Genomic DNA, 27,929 nt, shown 5'->3' with positions numbered 1-27,929 from the left:
AGAGAAATTGAGTTTCTCTTTTCTTTTCTTCTCTTAATGAATTCATCTTAAGAGTTGATCTCGACAATTAAACTAAAGGTCAATCTCAATAATTTGAATTATCGATAACCACATTTTGAATCATCGATCTCATTAATTGAAAGAGGCAAACGAACCATCAACTTACCCCCACCTGCCACCAAGTTAGGGGATTTAAAAAGAAATTACTCAATACATCAAGTAACTTTCCCTAATAACCATCCATGCTCCTTTTAGTATCCAACAAACCACAAAGAAGGTGAGAGATACACCATTAGTACAAGTTTGACTTTCGAGTTTCAACTAAGATTAGCCATGGAGAGCCCCCTTGCAAGCGCCTCCTCCAATCATCAATCAGAGACAAGAGATCGAACAGTACAAGGTCGTACTCTCATTTGTTATTGCATCCAACGATATAACCCAAGCAAAGAAGTTCATCGATCCTAGTGAAGATTTCTTTTTTAATTCATCGTTATTGTAATTCATGGATTCATTCTCTTTGGGACTTTAGTAGTATCATACAAAATTCCCTTGGTGGCAGCTTTTGTAAACATTAGTGCAAGAATTGGGAAGGTCGAACCTGAGGCCCAAAAGGAGATTGCTCATCACTCTCTTACTCAGATTCAATCTCGAGTCGTCTCCTTCAAAGAATAGGTTTGTCTCGACATTTCTCAAAGGGCCATCGGTGTCTCATTGCTCACACTTGTGAAAATACTTTGAGGTCATAGGTTCAAGTCCAACTTACTCATTGAAAAAATAAAAATAAAAGCTGATATGTGATTTTAATCCAAATATATTTGGTATCTTACTTAAGGGTTTACCCAGCCACTTTTTGAGGTAAGTCCATCCATTTAAGTAAATACACTCCAACATTTTAAGCTAAATTTCCCAAAACGTGATCAACTTTTGGCAAAATTCCCATTCCAGCTAACTATTCATTTTAATTTCCCAAAAACGTGAACAGCTACATCGTTCTCCTAAATTTTAAAACATCTTAGTAACTAAGCCCACTTTGTAAGTGCACCAATTCAAAATAAAAAATAAAAAAATTTCCTCTCTTTCTCACTTCTCTGCCTCTTTTTCTTCTTTTCCCCTTTATCTTTACACTCTTCTTATTTGCACTCATGGAGATTTCTAAAATGGTTTTTTAAAAAAAATATGAACAATTAAATCCATTTAAAAAAAAATCTGATCTTGTTATCGACGTGGCAAGAACTATGTCGACATTGTCCTATCGATACATACAAAATAATAAATTAATTAATTAATTAAACGATAAAAAACCTACCATAGGAATTAAATTATATCAACTCACCAAGTAAGTGTAAAGACAGGATGAAGCCTAAATAATTGGAAAAAATTCAATATCGAAAGATTGGATGACGTGATATATAAGTATAATAACAAAATTTGGATTTGACTGCTATTTGGCAGAGTTTTAGATTTGATTAATTCAAATAATTTCGCGAAAGTTTCATAAAAAAATTTGGAAAAATTTCAAAGACTATACAAATTAAACTTTTAGTTTTTATTTTGCCCCCTAAAATTCATCATCTCCAACCTCCTTGAAAATCTTATCTTGTTAGTGAGACTTCAATGATAAAGAAAAAAAAATTGAGGATGAAAAGTAAAACTATTACTGTATCATCCAATTAATCAAGAAATTATCAATTAATTTGTTGATTCTTTGATTTAATCATCTGCTCCCTCATTTGGAGAATTTTACAAATTTTTAGCTGATGGCGAAATATTTGGATTTTGGAAAAGGGTTCAATATCAAAAGATTGGATGGCTTACCGTAGACACTGCAAGAGGCCTATAGTTTTCTGTCATCTGCCATTCTTTCTAATATTGGTGCCTATTGGAAGCACCACAAAGCTAATTTATGGTGAAAACTGTTTTTAGATAATTTATGGGTTTGGTTGTAGCGATATCTTGACCAAAACTTAGCCCCCATGTGATTATTCCCCAAGGTGTAGTTATTGCACTTTAATGTGTACCCTTAGGGCACACGTTAACAAGACCCACGCGAGTTGGATTTTCAAACGTCAAACAAAGTTTAATCTACAATATCAGACCAGCGACTGTGATATATAGAAAAGGCAAGAAAATTCAAACCTCGTTTGACGCTTGTGTTATGTCTTTAATAAACACTTTCCTTCCATCGATGTTACGTTAACCGCGTTTAGTTCTAGAATTTTCTTAAGGAAGGAATTAATAACCGTCAGATTCCTCAAGTGGGATAGATTTGTCTGTCCTTGAGTATCCCATAGCAATGGATCTACGATTATGTGAAAGAAACGTATAAAGAGCGTATTAAAAGAAACGTCAGTTTATAACAATTCTTTGCAAAATAAATAACAATTTTTCGTCCCAACGAATCAGAAAATAATCAAAATAAATAAATAAATATTAACGAACTGTAATTCGTTACGTCCTATTCCTGACGATGTAACGAACTCTCTTAACTGCTCGCCCACGCAACACAACCCCTCTCAGTCTCACTTGATTTCCTCTCTCTCTCTCTCTTCCCCCATCTCCACTCTCTTTTTCTCTGCAACAAACCCTAATTCTCTCTCCAAATCGCAATTTCTCATCCATGGCGACTAACATGAAACTCATCGTTCTCACCATCTCAATGGTCGCATCGTTGTTCATGTCAAGAATGGCCGCGGATGCCACCATGGAAGCTTCAGCTTCACCTTCAGATCCAGTTTCGGATTCTTTTTCCATCTGGTCTACCGCTTCTCCTCCATCAACACCTGTATCTCAAGAACTTCTAGATAGCTTGAATCCGACTGGTCTTATTGTACCGATCTTGACGAATTTCGGTTTCCAAGAACTGGCCATGGCGATTCCTTCCCTCTCAGATTCTGCTTACGCGAATTGGAACGGTCCTATAACGATCTTCGCACCAACAGATTCATCAATCCGAAGCTGTGATGGTTCTTGCTCAGTTCCACAGATCCTTCGCGAACACATTGTTCCAGGGATTTTCTCCATCGAATATCTCAGCAAACTAGCTTTTGGGACAAAGCTTGAGACTATGAGCCCTGGTCGATGTATCACAGTCACCTATGCTTACAGTGAAATGAAGAAAACTAAGATGATCTTCATCGGTGGAGTAGAGATCACACATCCAGATCTCTTTTACAACGACGTTTTCATCGTTCACCGCCTCGAAGGCTTCATCTCACATCTCTCGCCTTTCTCTTGCAACGTTGAGAGGATGCCATCCTCACTATCTTTCCCTCAACAATCTCTTTCTCCACCCTCCCCTGCTATTATGCACCTGATGCTAAAGGACGCCATGCTACGCCTACACAACAATGGCTTTAGCATCCTCTCACTCGCACTGAAAGTGAAGTACGAAGAGCTACTGAACCTCCACAACATGACAGTGTTCGCTCTGGAAGATACATCTATCTTCTCTGGAGGCCACGCGTACATTAGCAATTTTAGATTCCACGTGGTGCCGAATCAGTTGTTGATGAACGCAGATCTGATGAGGTTACCTGCTGGAGCGACGTTGGCTACGCTGGAGCGCAGCCAGATGCTGGTTGTTACAACTGCTGGTGGAGGAGCACAGATGAGGATCAACTACATAGGGATCAAGAGTGCTGATGTGGTGCACAACCTGAAGATCGTTGTACACAACGTGTTCTTGCCGTTTCAGCATCTTCATCCATCTGTAGCAGATTTTGGAGGTATTGGAGTGTCAGGGACTGACGCTGCTGCGAACTTGATCGACAACGGTGGAGTCTTTAAGACAGAGAGGTTGACAGGAAGGATGGGATCTTGTGCGGCTTCTGAGAAAGGAGATTGCGCGGTGGCCCCTACTCCACAAAGCAGGACGACGGTGTAGATGGAAGATCACCAATCACCATATTTTGTCTGTTAAAGGTAGACAACTTTTTTTCTCTGCTGTACGTTCGTTTGTCGTTTACTTTCTTTACGTTCTACGCTCTAATTGCAAGTTTCAAGGTCAATATCCGTAAGTTCTGTAGTTTACTATTGCTAGTCAACAAACCAATTCTTGGCTTCATGCATTGTTAAGTAAACGTACTCAAATTGGGCTCGTTAGTGGGCGTTTTTAAATGCAATTAAAGGCTTCTTTCAGTCGTATTTTCTATGGAATATATTCTGAATAATTTCACAATCTTGTTCTAATTACTTTTCCACCCTTTACATTCTTGTTCGATTTGAAGGTGTACATAGAACCTTTGCTTTTCAATTGTATCTCAGTGAAAAGCATCAATGATGTGTGATTCGATGTCAATTTTAATGTCATTCCAGTATTATCCAAAAACCAAAAATGACGGTGGAGGCTTTTCCTTTGAATAAGTGGAAAAGAGTTGAGCTAGAGTGACAGCGTAGGACAATGACTTAGACATTGAGCTGACGTGGAGGTTTGTATGGAAACTGGGAAAATGTTGAAGTGAGTGACTGCGCAGACACTACTTTACAAACTGTGCTGATGTGGAGGTGTAAACAAATCCATAGATGCTTTTTGAAATCCCAGTTGTGGACTTAACTTTTCTCAACCCTAACACTAAAGTTTAAGAGTGTGGTGATAATATGACTTGCCAGGTGGCATACTCAATCGGTTCTTTGACGTGATAAGTTTGAAAATCATAAATCTATATGCCTCGAGATACATGATTGCACTTCCCTATAAAAAGTGAATCCCAAGGGAACAATGTATCTTGAGGCTTTCCAAAATTAGGGAGTTGAGTGAGTATGCCACTTGGCGAGTCATATTGTCAGGAGTCAAAGTTTAATGATTTTAAGAGAGAGAGAGAGAGAGACTCTTTATAAGAAGTGTGACTGACATTTAGAATGTTGCGAGTTTTTTAGAATTAGACTTAAAATAATAATGAAGTGACCTTAGGCTGGATCCTCGAATCGTACTTCTTGACATGAAAGTGTATGCATGTGAATTATAGATATTTTTCATTGAGATGCGAGGGAAAAATCATTTATCATTCCTATTTACTTTCACGTTAAGAAGTGCGATATGAAATTCCAGCTTGGAGTGACCTCAGACTGGAATCTTAGGGTATGTTTGATTGCATGGAAAGTCACTTTTCATGGAATTTGAAATTCATGAAAAATTAGTTGTAAAAAATAGATAGGGTTGGAAAATCAAATTCCATTGTTTGATTTCACTTGGATAAAATTATGGAAAAATATGAGAAAAAAGAAGAAGAGGAAAAGGAGAAAGAAGATGAGAGGAGGGGGAGAGGAAGAAGAAGATGACGAGGAAGGGGAGGAGGGAGGATGTGGCGACTAAGGTGGCGACGGCGACGATGACGACGACGACGGTGGAGACGCAACATTGACGGCGGCGACGACGACGACGGTAAGTGAGGAAGATAGAGGGAGAACGTGGTGGTGGTGGTGGCGGAGGAGGTGAAGGATGGAGAAGAAGGAGAAGAAGAAAAAGAAAAAAAAAAATAAGAGAGAAAGAAGGTGGTCAGAAACGGAGCCAACAGCGATGGTGACAACAGGGATGGCGACGACGGCGAGGTTAGTGTAATGGTAGTGGTGGTGGTAGGGAAGAACTGAAGATGGAAAATATGAGTGGATTTCATTTTCCATGAAAATTTCCGTGTGCAATCAAACATACCCTTAGACTTAATAGTTGTTTGTTGAAAATGAATCTTTGAGCACAAGTAGTGCTTTATGATTCATTTGATAGCTTAGCACCATTTATTCTCACAACAAATTTGAACTTGGAGTGGGAAGGGTGGATTGGCAGTTGGCACGGCATTTGAGGGCAGATTCGCACAAACTGACGCCAAAAGTCATATTGTGCCTAAAATTGTCGTTTGTTGAATGATCTGCTTCTAGCTTCTCAGAAAAGTAAGAATCATTTTTCAAAAGCAGAAGTTGCTTAGACCAATTTTTGGATTCTAGTGTGTGAGAATCCTGATTCAAGGAAAATTACTTGTTTTTAATGAAATGTTTTGACTTTTTTTTTCAGTTAATGACTAAAATGCCATGGGAATACTATTATGATTTTAATCTAATGATCAAAATGTATAAAACTGCTAAAAATAAAAATAAAAAGCTGTTTTTACTAACCAAATGCCCCTTATCCTCTCTGGATTTCTAAAGCATTTCCTAAACATTGCTAACAAATGGTTATTTTTGAAAATGATAGTTCTTATAGAAGAAGCATTCGGGTTGAAAGCAATGTTCACACCAATGAGCCCACTGCAAGTATAGATCCAGAACAGCATCCTGTTTCTGTAGCAATATACGGTGTCTATGTAACACATAATTGGAGATTAAACACACCAGACTGCATGCCATGTGTATTTTAAACTCCAATCAAAACCTGCCACATAGACACCGTTCCTATTCTATAGGAATGAAACACCTTACCTGATCCTGAATTGCAAGTATATAACACCAAATAATCATACAGTGAAAATTGTACAAGTACTATAAATGAAGGGAAGTCAATGGACTCAGTTTGTTCGATTGATGGGCAAGAGACTTATGTTTTTCATAGGGAAAGTTCTCCCTGTGCTTTGATTATGACGTTCAGATAGTTTGAAAGATTCGAAGGTTTTTCTGGCTGAGACCTTGGAAATATTGGAGAACTTGAATGTCCTCTCTGACCTTTCAAGCAAGAGCCCAAAATATGCAACTAATGTTTGCCTGATATTTATCACCTCAAAATTCACATTGAACAAGGGTAGGAACAAGATATCGCATTGGGGTAAACTAACAAGGGCTAGTTACTGGTGATATATCCAAGTCCCATGTTATGGAGTAACCATGATCACCCATTAGGATGGCTCATCCTCTAGGACAAGATGGGAAGAACTTGTCAGGTAAAAAACAATTCCAGACAGAATAATAGTTCAACATGAATCTGAGAGTGGGATTGTGATCATGGGATTGATCTAGGAAGAAAGGTAACAAGAGTAAATTGCTAAATTAAGGACCAAAGAAGGGGTAATTAACTCTATAATAAATAAACAAAAGAGGTCATTCTTAACTGTGAGCTACTTATCGACTTAAATATCAGATACTCGTAGGTAATGGAGCACTCTGATGACAAAGATAATACTTAATAGTATCGACAAATGGGTTTACTCATCAGTGATCCCAATGTGTCACTAATTAACTTAAAAATCACTAGACAGTATATTTGAAAGATTTGACGATCTTCAAGAAAAATCTTGGGATGCCTGGCTCTTAATACCCTTCATTAATGCTCAGTATATAATATATACCAACATCAATAGTTGGGATTTAGGACCTATAACATATGATCAATAGTTGTTTTCTCATTTGTACAAGTAAGAAATCAAAAAGATGTAACAGAAGTACATGTGCCACCTCTAGATCTGTAACAAAAGAAGAGAGTTCTTTTGAATTCCCAAACTCGAGAAATACTACCAGTGAAGTAAACTCTCACCCTTGACAGAAACAAATAACCATGATCACTGATGACAGTGGGATCTTTAAGGGCTGAGGGGTCTTCATTCATTGGATTTCAAGTAAAAATAAATTAAATATGACGAATCTAACTTAAGCACTGAAAACATTTTGGCAAGTACCACATCAATACCTGAAAACAACGGGGAGATTTCAAGGAAGATGGGCTACATCAATATCACTCCACACTAATCATTCTACAGTCAAGCCTTACTTATCCTACTTTATAATATAATTATCTTTGCCTACCAAAATGTATTTATTTTCATGTTTTAGAGTCAAAAAAAAACAAAAAACCATCAATTAAAATGTAAGCCAAAATGAAAATGATGTCATCCCTCCCCCAAGAGTCAAGAATATGTCTGCAGTGGCAATCTGGGCAAAACTCAACCCAGCTAATGCTGAATCATAAAATTAAAATCCTTCATTGAGAAGAACAATGAGCAGAGCACCCTCGTTGTGGAGAATCATATCTAAAGAATTGAATATGAAAATTCTCCAAACTTCACAACATTGTAGAAATTCTTACCCCTTGCATCAAGTTCTTGCTTTGATCTTGATAGACTTCTTTGCAGATTTAAATGCAGCAAATTGCACAACAGCTTGAGTTTGGCCAACCATGTTAGTCCGAGTACATTGATCAGATTGCATAGAGGAGCGTCTCAGGATTTCGAGGAGTGAAGAACCAGAACTTGTTTCAGTTGTAATTGTTTTTTGACTAATGCATTTGGACTGAGAACTGCTGAACTTAGCTGATGATGCACTCCTTGGATGGTTTTCTTTCTCACCCTGCAGACCAGGATGACAAACCCAAATAACAAGAGTATCAAAAAGCTAACCAATTCTAGAAAATGGATTCCACTGCTTCACAGATTCTATTATGATACTTATCTTTTGTTTTATTCTTTATTGCAAGACAAGGATTTGTACTTATCACAGATTATGAGTTCTACCTTTTACTATTAAAATTTTCGTTTTAGCAAATATGTATTCCCCTTTTTATAGATATTTCCCATTATAACATAAGAAATCCTATCACATAATCAAATATTTTCCTTGTTATTACATAAAAATAATTACACTTTTTTCTAAAGTTATCTTAAATATAATGCCAAGTCCAAGAATCCTATTTTTCAGGATTTGCCAAATATGCGATTCCTTATGCATGCAACATAATCAATTAATTCTTCTTCAAGTTCCCCTTCCAATGCTTTACATTTACAAGATCAGCCAAAAATTCCAACAAAAATCAAGAATAGCTCAATATCTTAATAAACGCATAGAAAAATTATAAAGGGGACCATCTAGATCATTTATAGCCAAATTTGATGTAATTTATGATCAAGCTCACCATATCCAAAGAAACCTCTATTGTCGAGATTCCACTTCTACTATTGCTGTCATCACGTCCAAAGATAAAGGACCGGAAATTGCTTGAGCCTTGCTTATGGGATGATGGTAGAGAATTGCTTTGTGTTCGACCCAAGAAAGAAGACTGCAGCACATACAATTGAGATTGACTATGATTAGAGGTACTACATCATTTTAGTTTGAGTTTTGTGCAAAGGAAAAAAAAAATCATGGTTCTTGTTGCACGAAAATATTGAAAAACCCATAATTACTAAGAATTTTGAGAAGAAAGCTGACCATGGCCAATTGAGATTGACCATGATTAAACGAACAACATTTTTATTTTTTTCGGTATGTGAAGGAACCAAATCACTGTTATCATCGCACAAAAGATTCAAAAATCCTCTATTATTATGAATTTAGATAGGGAACTGACTATGCAGACCAGAACTTTCAGAAAGCTAATACAGCTTCCAGGTTCAGGAAAAGCATCATTCAATATTTTTCTTTCATTATGGCAAAAGTCGAGATGCAGAAAGAAAACTAACATGATTTTGAGTGGAAAAGCAAGGGTGTACATTGATACAGCAACACATATCATCACTAATCAAAATTACTGGTTACAAACACTCCTTAAGCAAAAGATGAAGCAAACATTTAATGTGACCCAACATTCTAAGCTGATCAAAATGGTTGGAATAAAGACCATTTAAATCCTTTAAAGACCAGCAACACTCGGAAAAATTGATCCAGCCCTGCAATATCACTATCCAAAAATAAAGTTCCCTGACCAAGGAAAAAATTGATCCATTGAAATTTATTAAAAAAAAAAAAAAAAGTCAATTTCAAATACATCTGGATATTTAGATTATTTTCTATTAACCAGGTTCAATAGATGAATTTAACCAAATGTAACTGATCCAATAGCTTTCAGAAAATGATGCACATTAATTTACCTTTGATGAGCTGTTGCTGTTCCCTCCTGTAACCAGCATATCAAGTAAAGCTGCAAAATTTTGATAAAATAATAAGAAAAGATTAATAATGGCAAAGTGTTTTTTGCTTTACAACATACGAAAATAGACAATTCCAAAGGGAACGAAGCCTTCTACATGATTTTTCTTTCTTCTTGGTGTTTGGTGCAACATTCAACTTCCTTATGAGACCAAAAACTTCTCTGGAGCTTTCATCTTCTGCTGGTGATAAAAGTGAGGCATGCTCTCCCTGTTACAGATCATAAACTTCAATCACTATCTTCTGACACAACATAACATTAATTAGATTATCAACAATTCCAACCACAATAGAATGTCAATAAGAACTCACAGCTTTCTCGAGAATGCGCTGCCGGACTAGCTTCTGCTCCGTTTCCTCGTCATCAGAGGGTAAGAAATTATCATCCTTATCAGTAAACATCTGTGGAATCATCTGCTTCACTTTTTTTGAATTTATCCGGGCAACATTTGTTGGAAGCAGATCATCCATAGAATCCTCACTAAACTCTTCATCTTCCCCTTCTTCGTCTTCAAGCATAGTTGGCTCTCTTTGTCTCCAACCACTTTTCAACCTCTGCAAAACATTGTCTGTTGCAGCTGCATCTTGTTGTTCAAGCCACTTCTGATGAAGTTCATCACGTCTTTCATTGTCTATTGGCTTCTCTTTGTATCCAGTCACTATAAGATCATTAAATTCCTGGGTGTCTTCATTTTCATTATCCTCTTCATTTTCTTGGAATCGTACTAGGTCATTGTCACTATCATCTTCTTCTTCAGCCTCCTCATCCACAAATGCTTTAACAGGATCACCTTTTGAATATGAATCCTTCTTAACCAGTTTGATTGGATGAGGATCAATATTCTCCTTTTCATCATCCTCTTCACTAGAAGAACTGCAAAAGAAGAAACCATTGATTGGAAATTATGAGGGATGGAATATCACTAAGAAAGAAATGTTTTCTTCGAGGGATTTTTGTCAAGTCAATGGAATCACCATCCTGCCGATAAAGCTTCCTAAAAAGGAAAGGGAGTAATAAATAATAAATTCTACAATACCACTAAATAATTTCATCTGAAGATGGGGTTCTAAATGCTTCCTATTAGCAAGTATGTTGAGTGTATATTTCCCTCCACTCTTAGGTGTATCATAACCCGGTTAAGCCCGCGAACCTCTTATATTCATAGTTCTCCCCCCTTCCAAGAGACTGGTCTTTTGGAGTAGTTGGTTCTTGGTTAGTTAACATGGTATCAGAGCGCTAGGTCCGTATAGGTCACGGGTTCGATTCTTTCCACCCTAATGTGTGAGGGGAGTGTTGAGTGTATATTTTCCTCCACTCCCGGGTATTTTTACCCCCGTGACACTCTTATATTCATAGTTCTCCCCCTTCACTCTCGGGTGTGTTATGCCCTAGTTAAGCATTGTGACCCTCTTATATTCATAGTCCTCCCCCTTTCCAATAGATTGGTCTTTGGAGTAGTTGGTTGGTTAACAAAGTACCAGGGAGACTGGAGACCTTCAAGCATCCTACCAGAAATCATGGGTAGGCATGTTAATTCAAGAATGATCCAGGTGCACCGAATTATATCCAGCATCCCATGTATTGAAGTCAAAATATCTAATTAAAAAATCCCTCAATTTTCATTTAGGGAAGAACAGTTATATAGAAGCATTTTGGCATTAGATAAAAAAATCTCATTCAAAACTAGCAATCAGCTGAAAGGTAATGTACATAGAAAGTTGTTGCACGTATTATTTATCTTTTTGATGGCTAATGCATTTTTTGATAAGTAAAATGATTTCATTAAAAAAAGTAAAAGAAGCAAGACCGGCCGAGTTAGCCAGTCAAGTGAAAACAGTACACGCATAATCACTCTCTTGATTTTTCATGCATTCAGTTATAAACTTATAATACTTCTCTTTTTTGTGGTAAATATTTTATACAGTTTACATCACTTTTTATCACAGAAAGTAGTTATTGTTCAAATAAATTTAACCACAATTACCAGAAGATACTATATGACTTGAAACAGTTATGAGCAATGCACAAAAAGAAGAGGCATATTATCACTCATTGCTTTCTGGAATAAAGCAACTAAGATAGATCTTAAACAAGGGATGAAATACATACACATCGTCAGGGGGAGCAGAATCAAATTTTAAGTTCATAGTAAGCAATGATGGAGCAAGATTTTCCTGAGAACTGCTGGCCTGACAATCTGGCTGCACATCTTCCCCATCACTTTCCTGGGAACCACTTAAAAGTTCCTGCAGTGAAGACATACAAATATCTAAGCAGTTGTTCTCTTAATTCTACAATCCATCGAATGAAATATCAAAAAAATCCAGAACAAATAAACATGGGAAGAATACCTGAGTATCATTGATTGGAGTTCGAAATGTTGTTTTAAACCCCTCATCCGTGGTCTGCAGTAAATGTAAGAAACCACCATTATGTCATAGGTAATCTGATCCTAAAAACCAATTAGGTAACATCATTCCAGATGTTTTGACGGGTAACAGTTATGCACTTGATCATATTGCTTTGATTCATGTAGCATCATGATGTAAATAATTGGCAAAAAAGAATATATGGATAGAAATTTGATGCTAGATAATACACTTGGTGATACTAGAACAAATCTTAATTTATCTTTTTTAGTTTTTGTTCATAACTGTGACAATCTAACTAATGTTCTCTATACCAAATATCATGTATCTAGATATATTTATTTATTTTTTCGAAGAAGAAGTTACTCACAATCTTAGAGAGGATGTTTTCATGTTTATCTGAGAGAGATGTAGGGTCACCACTCGCCACAGTTATCTACATCATAGAAATTAGAAACCATGTTTAGATCCGGCGATTATTCAGCAGCGAGTCAACGCGGATTGGATAAATCAGGGAAAGTTTCAGAAAGATTTAGCCATTTAGGGAATATTTCAGGGATTACACAAATGGTGTTTTGGGATTCTTCCCAAAAACCCATCAACTTCAACCTCCCAAATAACCCTATCTTATTCTTCAGAGTTAAAGGTTGAAGAAGATAGAATCATGTAGTTGGAAGGGGAGAACAGGGTTGATCAGAAAATCACTGATTATTCCGTTGATTCACCAATTTAATTAACTAGTTCTTTATTGGGGAATTTTCTGTCAAAATTCGCCAAATTTTGTGACAATGGTCTGCATAAGTAGCATATAAATGACTACTATCCAGATTCTCAAAATAAATGTCACTTTCACAAAGGCTGACTCAAATTAAAAACATGTTACAACAATAACAAAATTTTCTGAAGATATCTTTGAGGTTTGTGCTAATGAGATGATTCCGAATTCATTGTGCATGATTTTAGAAGAGATACCTCTTCTGAAAGTATGACCTCTCTTTTCTCACCATCCCTGACCTGTTCTGGATAAGCATCCAGCATAATATCATCCGATGAATCTTTAATTTCAGAATAACTGTTTAAAAAACCAGCTCTGACACATGAACCCAAAGGTAGAGATAATCAAGAAAAAAATAATAATGAAGAAAACAATTTTATACAACATGGTGGATTAATGAAAATGAAACTCACTTTTTCGAAAGCTCTAACTTTCTCTGCCGGATCCGCTCCAAAACTGAAGATATAGGCTTTTGTACAATGGGCACTGGCTTAAATGCCACATCTCTAGTTTCTAACAACAAAAAAAAAGTGAATCGCAACCCAGGAAATTAGATCATTCTAGCTTTTTTTATTGACAAACATGAAAAATAAATTTTCTTATTTCTGGAATAATAAGTTCAGAGTTCAAGAAAAGAGACTCAAAGAACTAAATTACACAGATAAGGGCATATTCCAATCACCATTTTGGCTCCGAAAAAAATATAAATTTGAACAAAAGGAAATTTTAAAAAAAAAACTTCTGTTTTTCTTTACCTCGTAACAGTCTCTGAGATTCTGCGTGAAGTTGTTCGAGCTGTGCCTTTCTTTCCTGTAAAAAAATGAAAGTAGCTTATATAAGGATCCCAAATTCAATAAAATTCACAGAGCGAGTCAAAGTTGGAATTAGATCAGAATCGGACCACCTTTTCGAGTCTTCTCTTAGTGAAAGCAGGTGCTTCAGATTTCTCTTCATTGCCACCATTTTCACGTCTCTTCTTCTTACTTTTTTTCTTCCCCTCTCCCGCTTCTGAGCTACAGATATTCTTTGCAGACTTCTCTAAATTTGATCCCCCAATTTCTTCTCCCGGATCGTTGTTTAGATCATCAATTTTTACATCAAATTCCTCGGTAGAAGCATCTAAAGCACCCAAATGAGCTTCTTCTTCAGCATCCAATGTTCTTCGATCTTCCAAACTATCTTGATCATCAAGTAATCCATCCATTTCCGTACCTAAATCTCTCCCTTCGTCAGATCCTAATACAGGCCTAATCGGTTCCACTGGGTTTTCTAGATTTAGGGCATTTGAAGACTCGTGATCTGCCTCGTTTGGTGAATCGAAAACTTCCATTGATGGATTTGACTCAAAAGATGAAGCGATCGGTCCATTCGAAACCCTAAATGCTTTCTTCAATCGTTTTAACTTTTTTTGATAGATCGGAGATGAAGATTCTTCGAGATGTGAGAAATTCTCATAATCGTCGTCGCTCTCCATTACTAATTGTTATTTTCTCGGAGAGAAAGACGATTAGGGTTTCGTTGGTTCTGAAAATTTGAGTGGTGTTTAGTTTGGACTTTGGAGTCAGGAAGAAAAATGAACGAGAGTAGCGGGTGTGGGTGATGTGGAATGGCGCCAACAGTTTGAATTTTAAGAGACGAGATAGCGTTCCCGCGTTTCCCTACCAATGGACAGAGTATATATCGCATGCTCCCCAGGGTAGGATTGCAAAGTCAAGTCTAATGCATGGACGCCACGTGTAATTATCGAACTAGCTGTTACGTTATTAGGAACTTAGGATCTTATTGAAACAACTGGTATAGATCGCATGCTCCCTAGGGTAGGATTGCAAAATCAAGTCTAATGCATAGACGCCACGTGTACTCATAGACCTAGCTGTTACGTTGTTAGGAACTTAGGATCTAAATGAAACAACTGGTGAATCTCGAGGTGTTGGTGATGGGAAATATCACTACACGTGTTTTTAATATAGGTGTAAATAGAGATGCAACTATTAAAAAAAACAAAAATTCAAAGCCATTTACTAACATGAGTATAAACCATAAGCATTTGAAATTTCGCCTTTTCTCCATCAAATAATTAAGGGAAAATATTAAAAGAGGGTTAAATATTTTAATATTTACAACAAAAAAAAAATCTATTTTTTCAAAAATTATCAAAAACAAATTAAATCATTAGAAAATCCAATGTTTTAGTAATTTTATGGATTGTCCGACAATTTAAGTGGAGGTGAAATTACTAGGGTGTTAAAGCAAGTTATTAGAACGCTAGACAGTTGATGGTTCTAATCATTCAGAGGGAATTTTTGATAAAATAATGCATTTTAACACGTTAAAACGTTGGATTGTCTAGTGACTTAATTCATGTTCTTAATTTTTTTTAAATATATTATTTTATTGTTAATATAAAAATAATTAACCGTCTTTTAATAATTTCCCCAATAATTAATTCATGTCCAAAATATCCTTTAGTTAAGTTTGATAATATAAAAAAAACATGTATATAGGTCATGATCTTATGAAATGAAATGAATCTATCAATGGATAGAGGCATAGATTGATACATGACTTTAATTGATTGATTGATAAAGTGAGAAACTTATTAATGGGAGAGGGAAGAAGGGAGACAGTGATTGATGAAAAACATGATTTCAAAGCTTACTGAGGCCTGTTGAGTTCAAATGGATTAACAAATTAGATTTCATGGAAAAACTTCGATAATTTTTATTTTTTATTTTTTGGGTGGGAGGGGATTTTGATCCAAGGTTTTGAAGATGAATGGTTAGTGAACTCTTGTCAAACTCTCAAATTGAAAATTAAAATTAACCATGAAAAATAATCTCTTTGTTTTTAATTTTCATGTTCCTTTAATTTATCCTCTAAATCCCTGTGGCATCAGACCATGTTTTTAGAGGCCACAAGATGAGCTCAACGACCCTTAAAATTCGAATTCTTACTAAGTTAGTAAGACTAAATTTACTCGTGATCAGTTACCACAGAATGAAGATTGAAGCAATGATGAATGACTAGAAAACAATCGATGAGGTAACGAACAAGATCACATGCCTTTTTTGTGAACTATATGTTCATCTATGCTTTCGTGCATAAATTATTCACCAGACTTCATTTGTACGTCGCTTTTTATGAAAAATTGAATTACGTGGTGTGAATATGCACATTGATATTTGTTCTTGCACCATGCATGATGGGATGAACGCTTGATCCTGTCAAGATATAGTACCCGGTTTGCTATAAACTGTGGTACTTGAAGATGAGCCTGTCCCTACTCGATGAGGAGCTCGAGAACTCCATCTAAGAATTACCCTTACGATGAAGTTAATCTCGTCAAAGGTGGGTATCCAGATGGGTGACTGATTCAATGTAACTGACATAAAAAATCCAAGGATTGGATAGCAATGAATCTCAATGATCATGGTGAAGATTCTCGAGATCACGAAAGGAAGCATTGTAAAAAGAAATTTACAGAAAATTGAGATGGAGGGATAGTTAGCCTTTGTAAATAGAGAGGTTTCATAGTAATTGTGAAGGAATTTTGGCTAAATAGGAATTATTGGATTGTGTTTTGAATTTAAATATAAAACTTAATAGTGTGATCTTTATCGTATAAGCACAAAATCCAACAGCCAGAATTTATCCCCATGCTAAGTATTCTTGAGATATGTTATCGAGATGTATATAAATCATAATTGTTGGATTTTATGTTTACAAGGCCAAGATTGCGTGTTTTTCCACGGGTTATTCTTTGTGAATTGTTATTGGATTTTTAGGCCCATTGATCCATGAACATCTGGCTGTGGTGCACCCATATTATTAAAAAAAAAACAAACAAACAAACAAACAAAAACAAATAATTAGTGATTTATGGCCATTTTTATTTAATCTTCTTCTTCTATTTCTCGTGAGGGCAAATTTATCAAAACATGCACGACATTTCGACTATTTACCAAAACGGTAAATTGTAGCAGTTAATTCCAAAAATGGTAATTTGCTATTTTCATAATTAATATTTTTTACCAAAATGGTAAAAACAGTAAAATGTAATTTTTTTTACTGAAAATACCCTTTTTTTATTTTTTGATTGAAATTATGAAAAAAAAATCCTCTCGTTCTTCATATTTCTGTTTGGTGTCGTATGTATTGGGTCAAATTTGAGAAGATGGAGAAGACAAAGTGCAGGTTTTTATTAGTGTTGGGAAGATTAAAAAGAAGAGAAAGATTTAGTTAGATTTTGATTTATTTATAAGGTTAAAATGGTAAATGCATATGTAAAACAAAAAAAGAAATTTCCGGTAAAAAAATTTACATTTGACTGTTTTTACCGTTTTGGTAAAAAATATTAATTCCGAAAATGATAAATTACTGGTTTCGGAATTAATTACTTCAGTTTACCATTTTGATAATTAATTATGAAAATTGTACCGTTTTGATAAATTTCTCGTGAGCTTATAAATAGGCCCGTGAATGAGTTTCAAACCCCTAGAAAAAATTGCTTAAATCCAATTATTACAAATTATTATGGTTGGATATGTAGGTCCATGAGTCCATCAAAAACTGGTCCAACATTCATAATCCATCGCACCTTTGACCATGTTAACCTACCACTATTAATGTATACTTTTCCTGTTACTACCGATAAGAATTGTGGGGTTTATCTATAAAAAAAATTAAAATTAACTTTTTGGACAATTTGAGACCTAAATATAATGTGTTATGTGCCACGGACCTACCGTTTCAATAACACTCAAGCTATTCACGACTTGTTAAAATGGCATCCGAAGTAGCATGGCAAGCCCATGACATGGAGGTACTAAATAGTAGTTTGATTTTTTGATTGATTTCCAAATAAATCTAATAAAAAATGGAGATGGGCATGAACAACATGGGTACATAAACAAGATAAATATGAATGACGAGGGTAGCGTTTGTGGGTTTAGTAATGGCTTGATTTTCCGTTTTCTGCAAAATACAAAAATTCAGTAAGTATCAAAAGCAAAAGCTTTCTAGACTAGCTTTTTGTTTCTATATTTTGTAGGAATGAGATGGAACTTGAAAAAAAAATGTTTTAGGACAAGAATGCCTTTGTTTCTAGTCAATGTCTAAAATACCCTTTAATTTTAGGGGTTTTAAGTTAGTGCCCAAAATCCACAACTTTCACATAAATTTGCCAAGAGAAACTTTGTGTTCACCAAATGCCCCAGATGCAAAAAAGCACTTCACCAAATGGCTTATTTTGCAATTTTGATTCTTATAGAAGTTATGCAAAGAGAAGTGCTTCTATTAGAAGCAGAGACCGTGTGCCCTAAACAAGGTCTGGATGAATGGATAGGGCTGCTCGATGGATCATGAAAACCCGACCGACACAATTAGGTTTGGAAATAATTATTTGGTGCAAGATCTAGGAATTATAAGCAACTAATTTTATTTAAGTCAAATGTATATGGAGAATATCTACATTAAGTTTAGAATAATGCTGAAGTGACCTCAAGATTGTACGTTGTATCACACATCTTGACATGACAGTGTGTAGGAACCATAGATGTTTTTTCACCGAGATACGAGTCAAAAACTATCTATGGTTCCTACAAACTTTCACGTCAATATGTGTGATATGAGGTACAATCTTGACGTCACTCCAGCACGACTCTTTAGATCAATTCTGTGTCCATCTGATCCTATACGACACACAACGGATAGTAACAGTTTTATTGCTCTAATCATTGGGGTTAAGATTGAGCATCAACATCAAGTAATAAAAGCAGAAAACGATGCATTGTGGAGACCCCTTCATTAAATGACATATGGTGGATGGCCATCATCATAGTTGTGGACACAGTATTTCATTGATTATAAAAGGCAATGCGAAGAAGGGTTAGACTTTGAGACTTTTGCGAGAAACTTCTTACTCATAATACAATAATTAAAGATTACCGCTGATGTTTATATACTCAGTAACACATTTTGCCATTTTTCTATTATTGATTAAGAACTGATAAATGTGGTACAGGACCATGTTGCGTCACGACAATAAGATCTAAATAAGCTTAGTTTGCAAATGACACTATTGATTACTTTGAAGATGGTCCCCAAGTACAAACAATATGAAATGTTGCCCTCAATACAAAATTTGGAGATCTTTCGATTGTTGCATTTAATGGATTTTTTTTAAGGAATTACAAAGAAATTCTATAAAGATGTATACTTAATGTAAAATGTTAAATTTTTTGAAGATTCTAAAAAGACAGTAAATTTTCAAGTATAACTAAGAAAAAAAGTCTCACCATGATAGGAAGTTTCAATGAGCCCCCTTCAATGGGGACCTGACCTCGTTATCACAATATGGGATGGGTAGGAAAGGATAGACATCATAGTCCCCGTACCATAACCAACCCTTTCTGAAGTCGGTCTGAATTAGATTGATGTGTGACATAGGAGCGGCACAGTCCGAGTTGTAGTATTACTATCTACTTAAATGTTGGTCGTTGTCCCCATCATTTATCGGGCATCTTTCTAGAAATTTGGCTCTTTATCATCCTGTCAATTTCGCTACGGGACACCGGATAAACAGGGTACAATGTGTACGGCTGAAGTCCCCGTCACATTTCATTGAGTAGTTCGTCGGTGGGGGATGACTTTTAACCGTTGTGTTAGATGTCCTGAGGATGTACCGAACACTTATACCTAACTCGATTTGGATTTATGGAAGAGTGAAATTGAGTAGGGAAAATATGGGTTCAAGATTTTTGAGGTTTGAGGGAGTTATTGGGAGAAAACCAGAGCTGTAACTGTTCCCATCTCATCCATGAACATGGGCGTTCCCATCTCATCCATGAACATAGGCACACCCAAACAATGTTTAATCTTTTTTCGTGTTCTGTATGTTATGATCTTGGGTCTGTCATTAACTTGGATCCATAAAATGGCCTTTATTTGAATTTGCAATCAATGTTCGTGAAATTCTAGATAGCGCATGCTCTAATTATCATGATTCCTAGAAAAGCTGACCTTATGGTATGCCTGGCATGACTTTTATTCCAATATTAATAGTACAAGAGCTGGTAATTGGGTGCCTAATCGTTTCCCTGTCACGCCCATGTCACAATCTACATGGACTTTGTACTGTTTTGACCACGTGGCACCGTTGATTTGGACCACTCAACTTGAACTAACCATGCAGAATGGACTTAATGAGATACTTGCCTTTTTCATATTTCTGTGGGGGTGGGGGGATCATGGACGTAAATGCTGCTCGATTACAATCCTTTTTGTCTTCCTCCATATAAAGAAAATCTAGTGGGGTCTGTCTAAACCCCAGCTTTTCCCTCACGACCCAAAAGATGTTCAAAAAGAGGCTGAGACAGAATAGTGAGAGCTTAATCTGCTTTCAGCCTTCACAAACACAAAAATATCAAAGATATTGTATATGTGATCATCTCCTATAAAAGAATTGACTTAACAGGCAAAATGACCTTGCCCCTTAATTTCCAAGACCCATACCCCATATGAATATTACCCATCCCTAATAGTAGTTGCAAGTGTAAATGGGTCTTTTTTATCTCGACGGGATCCTCAGAATCTGCATTGAATACGACTATGAGGTGGCACTGAAGTGTGACAACTTGTCAATTAGGAAATATTTTTCAAAATGTGGTCACGAGCTGCAATGGCGATAGCATCTGTCAGATGCTTCGTTACGTCATGCATGATTTAAAATGAGGAAAACTGACCACCACCCTCCACATGGATTATGTTCATCCTCGAGTAAAATTCAAAAAAGTGTAGTTTTTTTTAATCAGTCATTTGGACATTGTCAATATTAAACCCGCCATCAAATCTTCACAATTCATCTCTTTTAAGGAGTTTTAAACAGTCAACATAACCATGCAAACTTATCTTTCTGATTTCGGATGAGTTATTTTCACCTCCACGTGGAAAGTAATACTGATTCTTACATTTTGTTCCTTCTTTATTTGCAAAGCTCAATTTGTTGTCAATGAAGTTGGTAACTACGTGTTATTTTTCCAGTAAGATGTCCTCTTCACCTTCAAGGAAGCAAATAAATTCTCACTCTCAATTTTTTCTATTTATACACATGGCACTCAAGAAGAGAAAAAAAACATTCTTCCTAATTTCAAGGAAATCAGCTTTGAAGTACATGTCTTATAGCTCTAGTTATCAGTAGGATTAGTTTTTCTTCTTTATTTTTTCATTTTCTTTATGCTTATCAAATTAAGTTCCTCAACTCCTTATATCTGCTAAACGACACCGTAAATAGATTGAATACTCCTGAAGAAGGATTGTAGTCTTGCATTGAAATAGAAAACCCCTGACCCATTTGCATATTCTCTCCAAATTTTGAATATATCCAATTGTCTCTATACATGTTTTCACATATTTTCTTCTCTTCACTTTCAACCAACCTATATATATCCAAAGTTCTTTCTATATGTTCTTCCTGATTATTTATTCTTGTTGGTAGTTATTCTCACCAGTTTTCCATCAAACTTGAGCGTACTCACTTGTTTGAGTATCTCAACAAGATTGTAGAACAATTACTCTTAGCTTCCACTTCGTTTGTCCCTCTCTTTTCTGTTTGGTTGTCGTTTCAACTCCATCTGACATAAAAACTTAAATATGAAAACCAAGACCCATCTGTGATTCATAAAATTGCGGTTAATGGGTTTGGAAGGATGAATTCAGAATCAAAGCGTGTTTTGATCCCCGGACCAGTGATTATAGGTGCTGGACCGTCAGGTCTAGCCACAGCTGCATGCCTTAAAGAAAAAGGACTCCCCTCAGTGATCTTCGAAAGAGAAGGCTGCATAGCATCACTTTGGAAACTGAAAACTTACGATCGTCTAAGACTTCATCTGCCTAAGAGGTTCTGTGAGCTCCCTTACATGGTGTTCCCACCAGAACTTCCAGCGTATCCGACAAAAAAACAGTTCATAAGCTACTTAGAGGCCTACGCCAACCATTACTCTATTGAACCCAGGTTTGGGGAGGAAGTTCAATCGGCTAAGTATGATTCAAACATGAGACTATGGCAGGTTCAAACCACTGAATCTGAATTTATCTGCCGGTGGCTCATTGTGGCCACAGGGGAGAATGCAGAGCCCGTGTTGCCTGATATTGCGGGAATTTCGGATTTCCAAGGACGGGTCTTGCATTCCAGTTCGTATGAAAATGGAGATGACTATGAAGGAGATAAAGTTTTGGTTGTTGGTTGTGGGAACTCAGGCATGGAGATTGGCTTGGATTTGTGTCATAGTGGTGCTCAAGCTTCTATAGTTGTAAGAAATAAGGTAACATGTTTAATTCCTTTTCTTTGTGTAATTATTTTGTTCAGCTTAAATAAGTACTTAGTAGTCAAAGTTACATGTTTGTTATTGTAGAACTTCTAATTCGCTCCTCTTTATGAGTCTGTTTGCACCTAAAAGTTATTATTTATTATACTAAGATTTCACATCTTGTTTGTATTTTTCCACTAGAAAGAGTTTTTGATTCTTATATAATTCTATATATATATATATTTTTTTATGGTACTGCAGTTACATATTTTGCCTAGAGAAATGTTTGGGAGATCAACTTTTGGTATTTCGATGTGGCTGCTCAAGTGGTTTCCTCTACGGCTGGTTGATCGATTCCTCCTCCTCCATTCATGGCTGATTTTTGGAAATACACGGAGATATGGGATTAAAAGACCTGAAGTCGGCCCCCTTGAATTGAAGAACACTACTGGGAAGACCCCGGTTTTAGATGTCGGTACTCTAGCCAAGATCAAGGCTGGCCAAATCAAGGTTTCCACGAGTTTTGTTTAAAATTTGTTTCTGCTCTTTTAGTATAATTCATTCCAGACCCTTACGTTCCTACTAATCACAGTTACTAATAGATCATATATTGTTAATAATGATAATAATAAAAAATAAAAATAAAAATCTATTTACTTTTTGGAAATGGGCTGTGTATGAAAACATGAGATTTCAACTTACACAAATCCAAATTCAACAGAGACAAGCAAGTATTGGATGTAAGTAACTAGATAATACACTACTTTATATCAAATGAAAATCTTTCCATCTAAGGGTGTGAAGACTGAGGAGAGCATCTAATCGAAGGTCATCAACAATTGTTTGCTCTGATAAAATGTACTTTTGGATATTTTACTTTAATATAACATAGGTTTTACACACAACAGACTAACCATGGTCAATGAGGGTTAAGCCCCCATAGCATAGTAGTTATATCATATATGCATTGAAACCCATACGCGTACACGCATACAGTATAATATAGGTATGCATGAACACTGAATGTCAAATTTTTTGTGGTGTCCTCAGGTGGTTCCTGCTATAAAAAAATTTACAACCACAGGTGCAGAATTTGTGGATGGAAGCGTAGGACAGTTTGACTCAGTAATTCTTGCAACTGGATACCGAAGTAATGTACCTTCATGGCTCAAGGTAAAATGGAAGAACTATATACGTTAGTAAAGTAAGACATGGTTAGCTTGATTTTTGGGGGAGTAAATGATGGTATCCAATACTTAATGATGCTTACATGACCCAGCTAGGAATTAAGGGACCTCCCTTAGCACGGTATTATTCCAAAAATTCATTTGGTTAGAGGATCTAAAACTTCGGTCAAAACAGATAAAAGCTACAATCACTGAAAATGCCCTTTTTTTACAGAGTTAGGATTGTCCAAGTAGGACTATAATTGACTTATCAGGGGAAAATTAGGAACATCTGCTTATGTTTCTCTATGCTGTCTCGAAGTCTTGTTGGTTCATTTTTTTTTTTTTGTTTGTTCTTTTAAGGAGGGAGAATTCTTCAGCAACGAAGAAGGATATCCGAAAATACCATTCCCAAATGGTTGGAAAGGAAAGAATGGACTTTACAGTATAGGATTTACCAAGAAAGGCTTGTTGGGAGCTTCTATGGATGCCCTGAATGTTGCGGAAGACATTGCACGGCAATGGAGCTCTGAGACAAAGCATTTGCCTATGGAGTTATAAGCAAAACGGAATATTTTACTTCACTCCAATATTTCATGTCCATATGTTTTTTTTTTTTTGGTTCTAGATTAAGTGAAATTCAGTGAATTTTAAATATTGTTTTAGGAGGTGATGGTGCTGTAGTGGTTACAAGACTGTAGAGGGAAGTGCTTTAATGCTTTCTACTATTGTCTAATACTATGAACATTCAACGGTGTTTTTTATTATTATTTTACTTTCGGATTGGTTTTATGGTTTCTAAGGTGAATGACTAGTGTGCTCATTCAATGGGTTTGATTGAATTCTCTAACATTTGCTTTATTAGAAGATTGTCGTTCAGTTGATCTCAAATTAGTATAAATACCCTTCATGGTACTCGTTGAGCTCATTATGTTCTCGGGTATAGTCTTTCACCATTTAACTCAAATGTAAGAAGATCACATTTCACTACTATTAACATGGTATATTTATAAAGTTCCATACACATTTGGATTCAATCTACCCAAATTGTATTTTTACCACGCTCACTACTCATGCTTTATCAGTGACTTTATGGGTGTTAAACCTGACTACAACATCATCTCCACAGTACATGTCTCTCCTTGCAAGGTTCCTACACTATTCAATTAATCTTATACCAAAAATTCGGTTGCCGTAGTGGGCCTAGAACTCCGAAGACTCCATTAACTAACTCGGAACTGAAAAGACCTTCCATCTCTCATAGGAGTCTCATTCATTAGGGGCAGCCTAGGGGACGATCCTTTCTCGTCCTTTTGATTTTGACACTTAGATGATTCTAGCTTCTCTCAACTTCTTTCGTCAAATATGTAAAAATCTTAATCATCACCATCAACGTCATCAAAACCCAATCTGAAAATTTTGGAGTTGGCCGAACGAGTTTTGTTCATCCTTTATTAGCATTTAATGATAGGTATAGACGGGACCAAGGTTGTTATACAGAGGACCATCTAATTGAGCCACGGAGTTGACCAATTATAAGCTAGTAGTTGCATCTAGTGACTAGATTTTGGTTGATTCGTATACATTCAATACCTATGTACTACCCATCTGATATTTTACTACCCATCTGATATTTTTTCAGTTAAAATTTCTTCCTACGGGCAAATGTTAATCATCATCATCAACATTATCAAAGCCTTACCCAAGAAAATAACATGCAACTCTAAATGCCTTGCAATGTGATCCAGAAAAGAGAGTGATATCGGTGAAACCTACAAAGTATGGTACCAAACACCAGACCACAGGTGTAGGAGCAAAACTTTGTGATGTGTGTCATGAAGCTGAGAATGTTGAGAGGGAGGAGTTGAAAGTTTCTTTCTAATGGTCAAAAAGTGGGGTTTAAAGGAAGGAAGATTTGAACCCAAGTCTGTGGTACTAACATCGACCGCCTTATTAACCTAGGCCGCCTAATGGAGAAAAAAAAATGGGTACACTTGAGGAAATCCAAGAATAGATCCAATCAAAGCCAAAATAAAAGAAAAATCAATTGAGATCATTTCAACGTGTGCTAAAAGTTGTAGGCACTAAGAAGACTCGGGAATGTTGAATAAGACGTAGAATACTTAAGTAAAAAAGATTTGAAGACCCATGCCTTAACGATAAATGTAACTTTAGATAAGAGTTGAACGACAGATAGGATTCATATTGCCAACCAAAATTTAGGACCCAAATTCCATCTTCATGAAGATGAGGGGTCAGCTTGAATAAAAAGAGGATCTAGGATCTACTTACAACATGTTACAAAAAAAATTATTTGCATGAGCCACAGTCATGCTCATCCAAACAAGCCACTCAATCATAAGATCATGTCGCATCACCAGAACGCTTTCCATATCACGCCTTGACCAATGAGCTGCACGCCTATAACACTGTCAAACAGTTGAGTTTGGGAGGTCCCGGTAATGAGTAGAGAACCCATTACTGAAAATTTTGGTCCCCTTCCACCTTAAATAAGGGATCTAAAAAGAAACATATAAAAGATCCTTTCTATATCCCGAGCTTCATATATGGTCCAGACAATTAGTTCACAAATAATTGCAGGGCCCATATGGGTACCAGAGAGCTTTCTGTAAGCATTTATGGTTTGCTTTTTTTAAGCTTTCAGTAGGAGAAAGTTACAACCCACTCATCCTTGTCACTTCTTCATCTGTCCTTCAATGTATTGGAGTTTTCAACATCAAAGAAACAGAAAATGGAAAGAATTTTAAGGGAGAAAAAAACATTCTTACAAAACCAAGTATTCCAAAAGTAATTATAATTATTGGAACTATTCTTAAAAGCATGAAATTAGATGTTGTTAGATTTTAAAGTTCCAAGATGAAGGGAGAATGATTGGGTAGTATATACTATAAAAACTAGGAACAGAACTTTGAACCATACATGTAACCACCTAAGTCATGATCATAGAAAATTTACATTCGATTCCATGAGACTTATCTGAAAGGAAGTAGAGCCTAAATCTCAACAAAAGTATTTGCAAGACAGTATCATAGACGATACACCAAAATTCAAGTGAATAATCAACCCGTGATCGGAATCTACGTCCATTGATTAGAATCATCCAATCAATGGGAAAACTTTAGGACAGGCGTTCATGACCTAAAATGATATCAACCGTACGTTCCTATCTGTCTAGTCAATACTTTTGACTTTAAAGAGAGATTAAATCAACCAAATGTCTATTATTTGGATGAAACAGATGTATTTTGGTAAATGCATAATATCAAGTTTCTATCTATAACTGCTACATCAGACCATTACTTTGAAAGTAATCAAAACTGGTCATCTAAAGAAATTTAGGCTTTCTTTAGGTGTTGAAAACTACACCAACCATGACTTTTAGCTGGTCTTATCTATTCGAGTTGTTTATCTCTTCTTAGACTTAGAACCTAAAGTAGATCACATATTTCTTTCATGTGGGCAAAGGAGTGATAGTTTTACCTTCATAGCTATCTTCTTCCCTTCTACTTGGCAAATCGGTAGACCCACATATATGCACACATATATTGACATTCGTAGAAATAAGTAGGCTTTAGTTATACGAACACGTGGAGCATATACTATCGTTCCTTAGAGAAAGATCAACAATGGTTTTCAGATGTACCTATTTATGGAGAAGGAAATAACTGGTAAAGAGTTATCTGCAGATTGGGTTGGGTGTGGGGCTGGGCACCATCGTCTATGTGATGGGGGGACCTTGATAAATGATTGGCTTGGGCCCACATGGCTAATATGACAAAAAGAAGAGTCATCAATGGAATGTCCGGACCAGAGAGCTCAGAAGTGTCATGCTCTTGTCCCTTTCACAGTGGCATTTATTCTTTCTTTCTGCAACTCCATTTTCCATCACGATCTTCCCTCCACTAGGATTCAAAAGTCAAAGGCACAGTTCAATCATTGCCCCTAGTTTTTTACTTTAGTGATCATACATAGATGCTGATTCCGCACATTAACTACTTTGTTTTTGGTTTTATTAGTGAGATTCCTCATTGATGATGCCAACTTGCTAAGTTGGTTAAAGTCTGACTGTTGATATCACGACCTGGGTCCAAAACCCGCCTTCACCTACTAATTACTATTGATAATTATAACCCAAAGTTATAATTTTCCCGATTGGGTCTGCATTGATCATAACAGATTACCTACCAAAATACAATAATCACCGCTTTTGTGTTGCTTTGTAGCCTTTAGTTTAATGCAAAATGACAAAATTACTTCCAGGTTGCAGCAATTATATATCAAGAAAGTCTCAAACTGGAAAAATGAACAAAAACAATGAACTATTAACGTTTAATTGGGTTGGAACTTGGAAGAGTGAAGATTACATACTTGGATGCCAAAATATAACCTGAGTTTTGCTAGGATTGGCCAAGTTTTAAGCGCTTTGTCCACACCTGCTTGGGCGAGTGCTTCTCA

General features: G+C 36.1%; 3 protein-coding genes across 6 annotated transcripts; 2 read left to right on the top strand and 1 right to left on the bottom strand.

Annotated features, from left to right (window-relative positions):
• The first annotated feature begins 2,432 nt into the window (after positions 1-2,432).
• Positions 2,433-4,137, top strand: LOC147408958 (fasciclin-like arabinogalactan protein 21). The gene has a single exon (XM_086459041.1). It carries the CDS (start codon positions 2,618-2,620, stop codon positions 3,881-3,883), a length of 1,266 nt encoding a protein of 421 aa, XP_086315167.1. The 5' UTR covers positions 2,433-2,617; the 3' UTR covers positions 3,884-4,137.
• Positions 4,138-7,875: 3,738 nt separating this feature from the next.
• On the bottom strand, positions 7,876-14,587 carry LOC147408957 (DNA ligase-like protein). 4 transcript variants are annotated; one of them, XM_086424103.1, is made up of 12 exons: positions 13,887-14,586; positions 13,738-13,792; positions 13,396-13,495; positions 13,180-13,297; positions 12,578-12,643; positions 12,190-12,243; positions 11,948-12,084; positions 10,150-10,711; positions 9,936-10,047; positions 9,780-9,829; positions 8,825-8,968; positions 7,876-8,262 (listed from the first exon to the last, which is right to left on the bottom strand). In XM_086424103.1, the coding sequence occupies exons 1-12, from the start codon at positions 14,454-14,456 to the stop codon at positions 8,011-8,013; spliced, it is 2,220 nt and encodes a 739-aa protein (XP_086280229.1). In that variant the 5' UTR covers positions 14,457-14,586; the 3' UTR covers positions 7,876-8,010. The 4 variants fall into 4 exon arrangements, with proteins under 4 accessions (XP_086280229.1, XP_086280238.1, XP_086280252.1 ...); XM_086424112.1 differs by having other exon boundaries at positions 13,180-13,279; XM_086424126.1 differs by lacking the exon at positions 12,578-12,643 and having other exon boundaries at positions 13,180-13,279; positions 13,887-14,587.
• A 6,553-nt stretch (positions 14,588-21,140) lies between these two features.
• Positions 21,141-24,204, top strand: LOC147408956 (putative indole-3-pyruvate monooxygenase YUCCA9). Its single transcript, XM_086459033.1, has 4 exons — positions 21,141-22,302; positions 22,549-22,797; positions 23,338-23,460; positions 23,817-24,204. Exons 1-4 carry the CDS (start codon positions 21,688-21,690, stop codon positions 24,012-24,014), a joined length of 1,185 nt encoding a protein of 394 aa, XP_086315159.1. The 5' UTR covers positions 21,141-21,687; the 3' UTR covers positions 24,015-24,204.
• Positions 24,205-27,929: the final 3,725 nt, after the last annotated feature.

This window comes from Akebia trifoliata, chromosome 2 (genome assembly GCF_017979445.1).
Source record: "Akebia trifoliata isolate Shusen 1 chromosome 2, ASM1797944v1, whole genome shotgun sequence".
NCBI lineage: Eukaryota > Viridiplantae > Streptophyta > Magnoliopsida > Ranunculales > Lardizabalaceae > Akebia > Akebia trifoliata.
The sequence above is the reverse complement of the archived record's forward strand: the minus strand, read 5'-3'. Positions and strand labels throughout refer to the sequence as shown.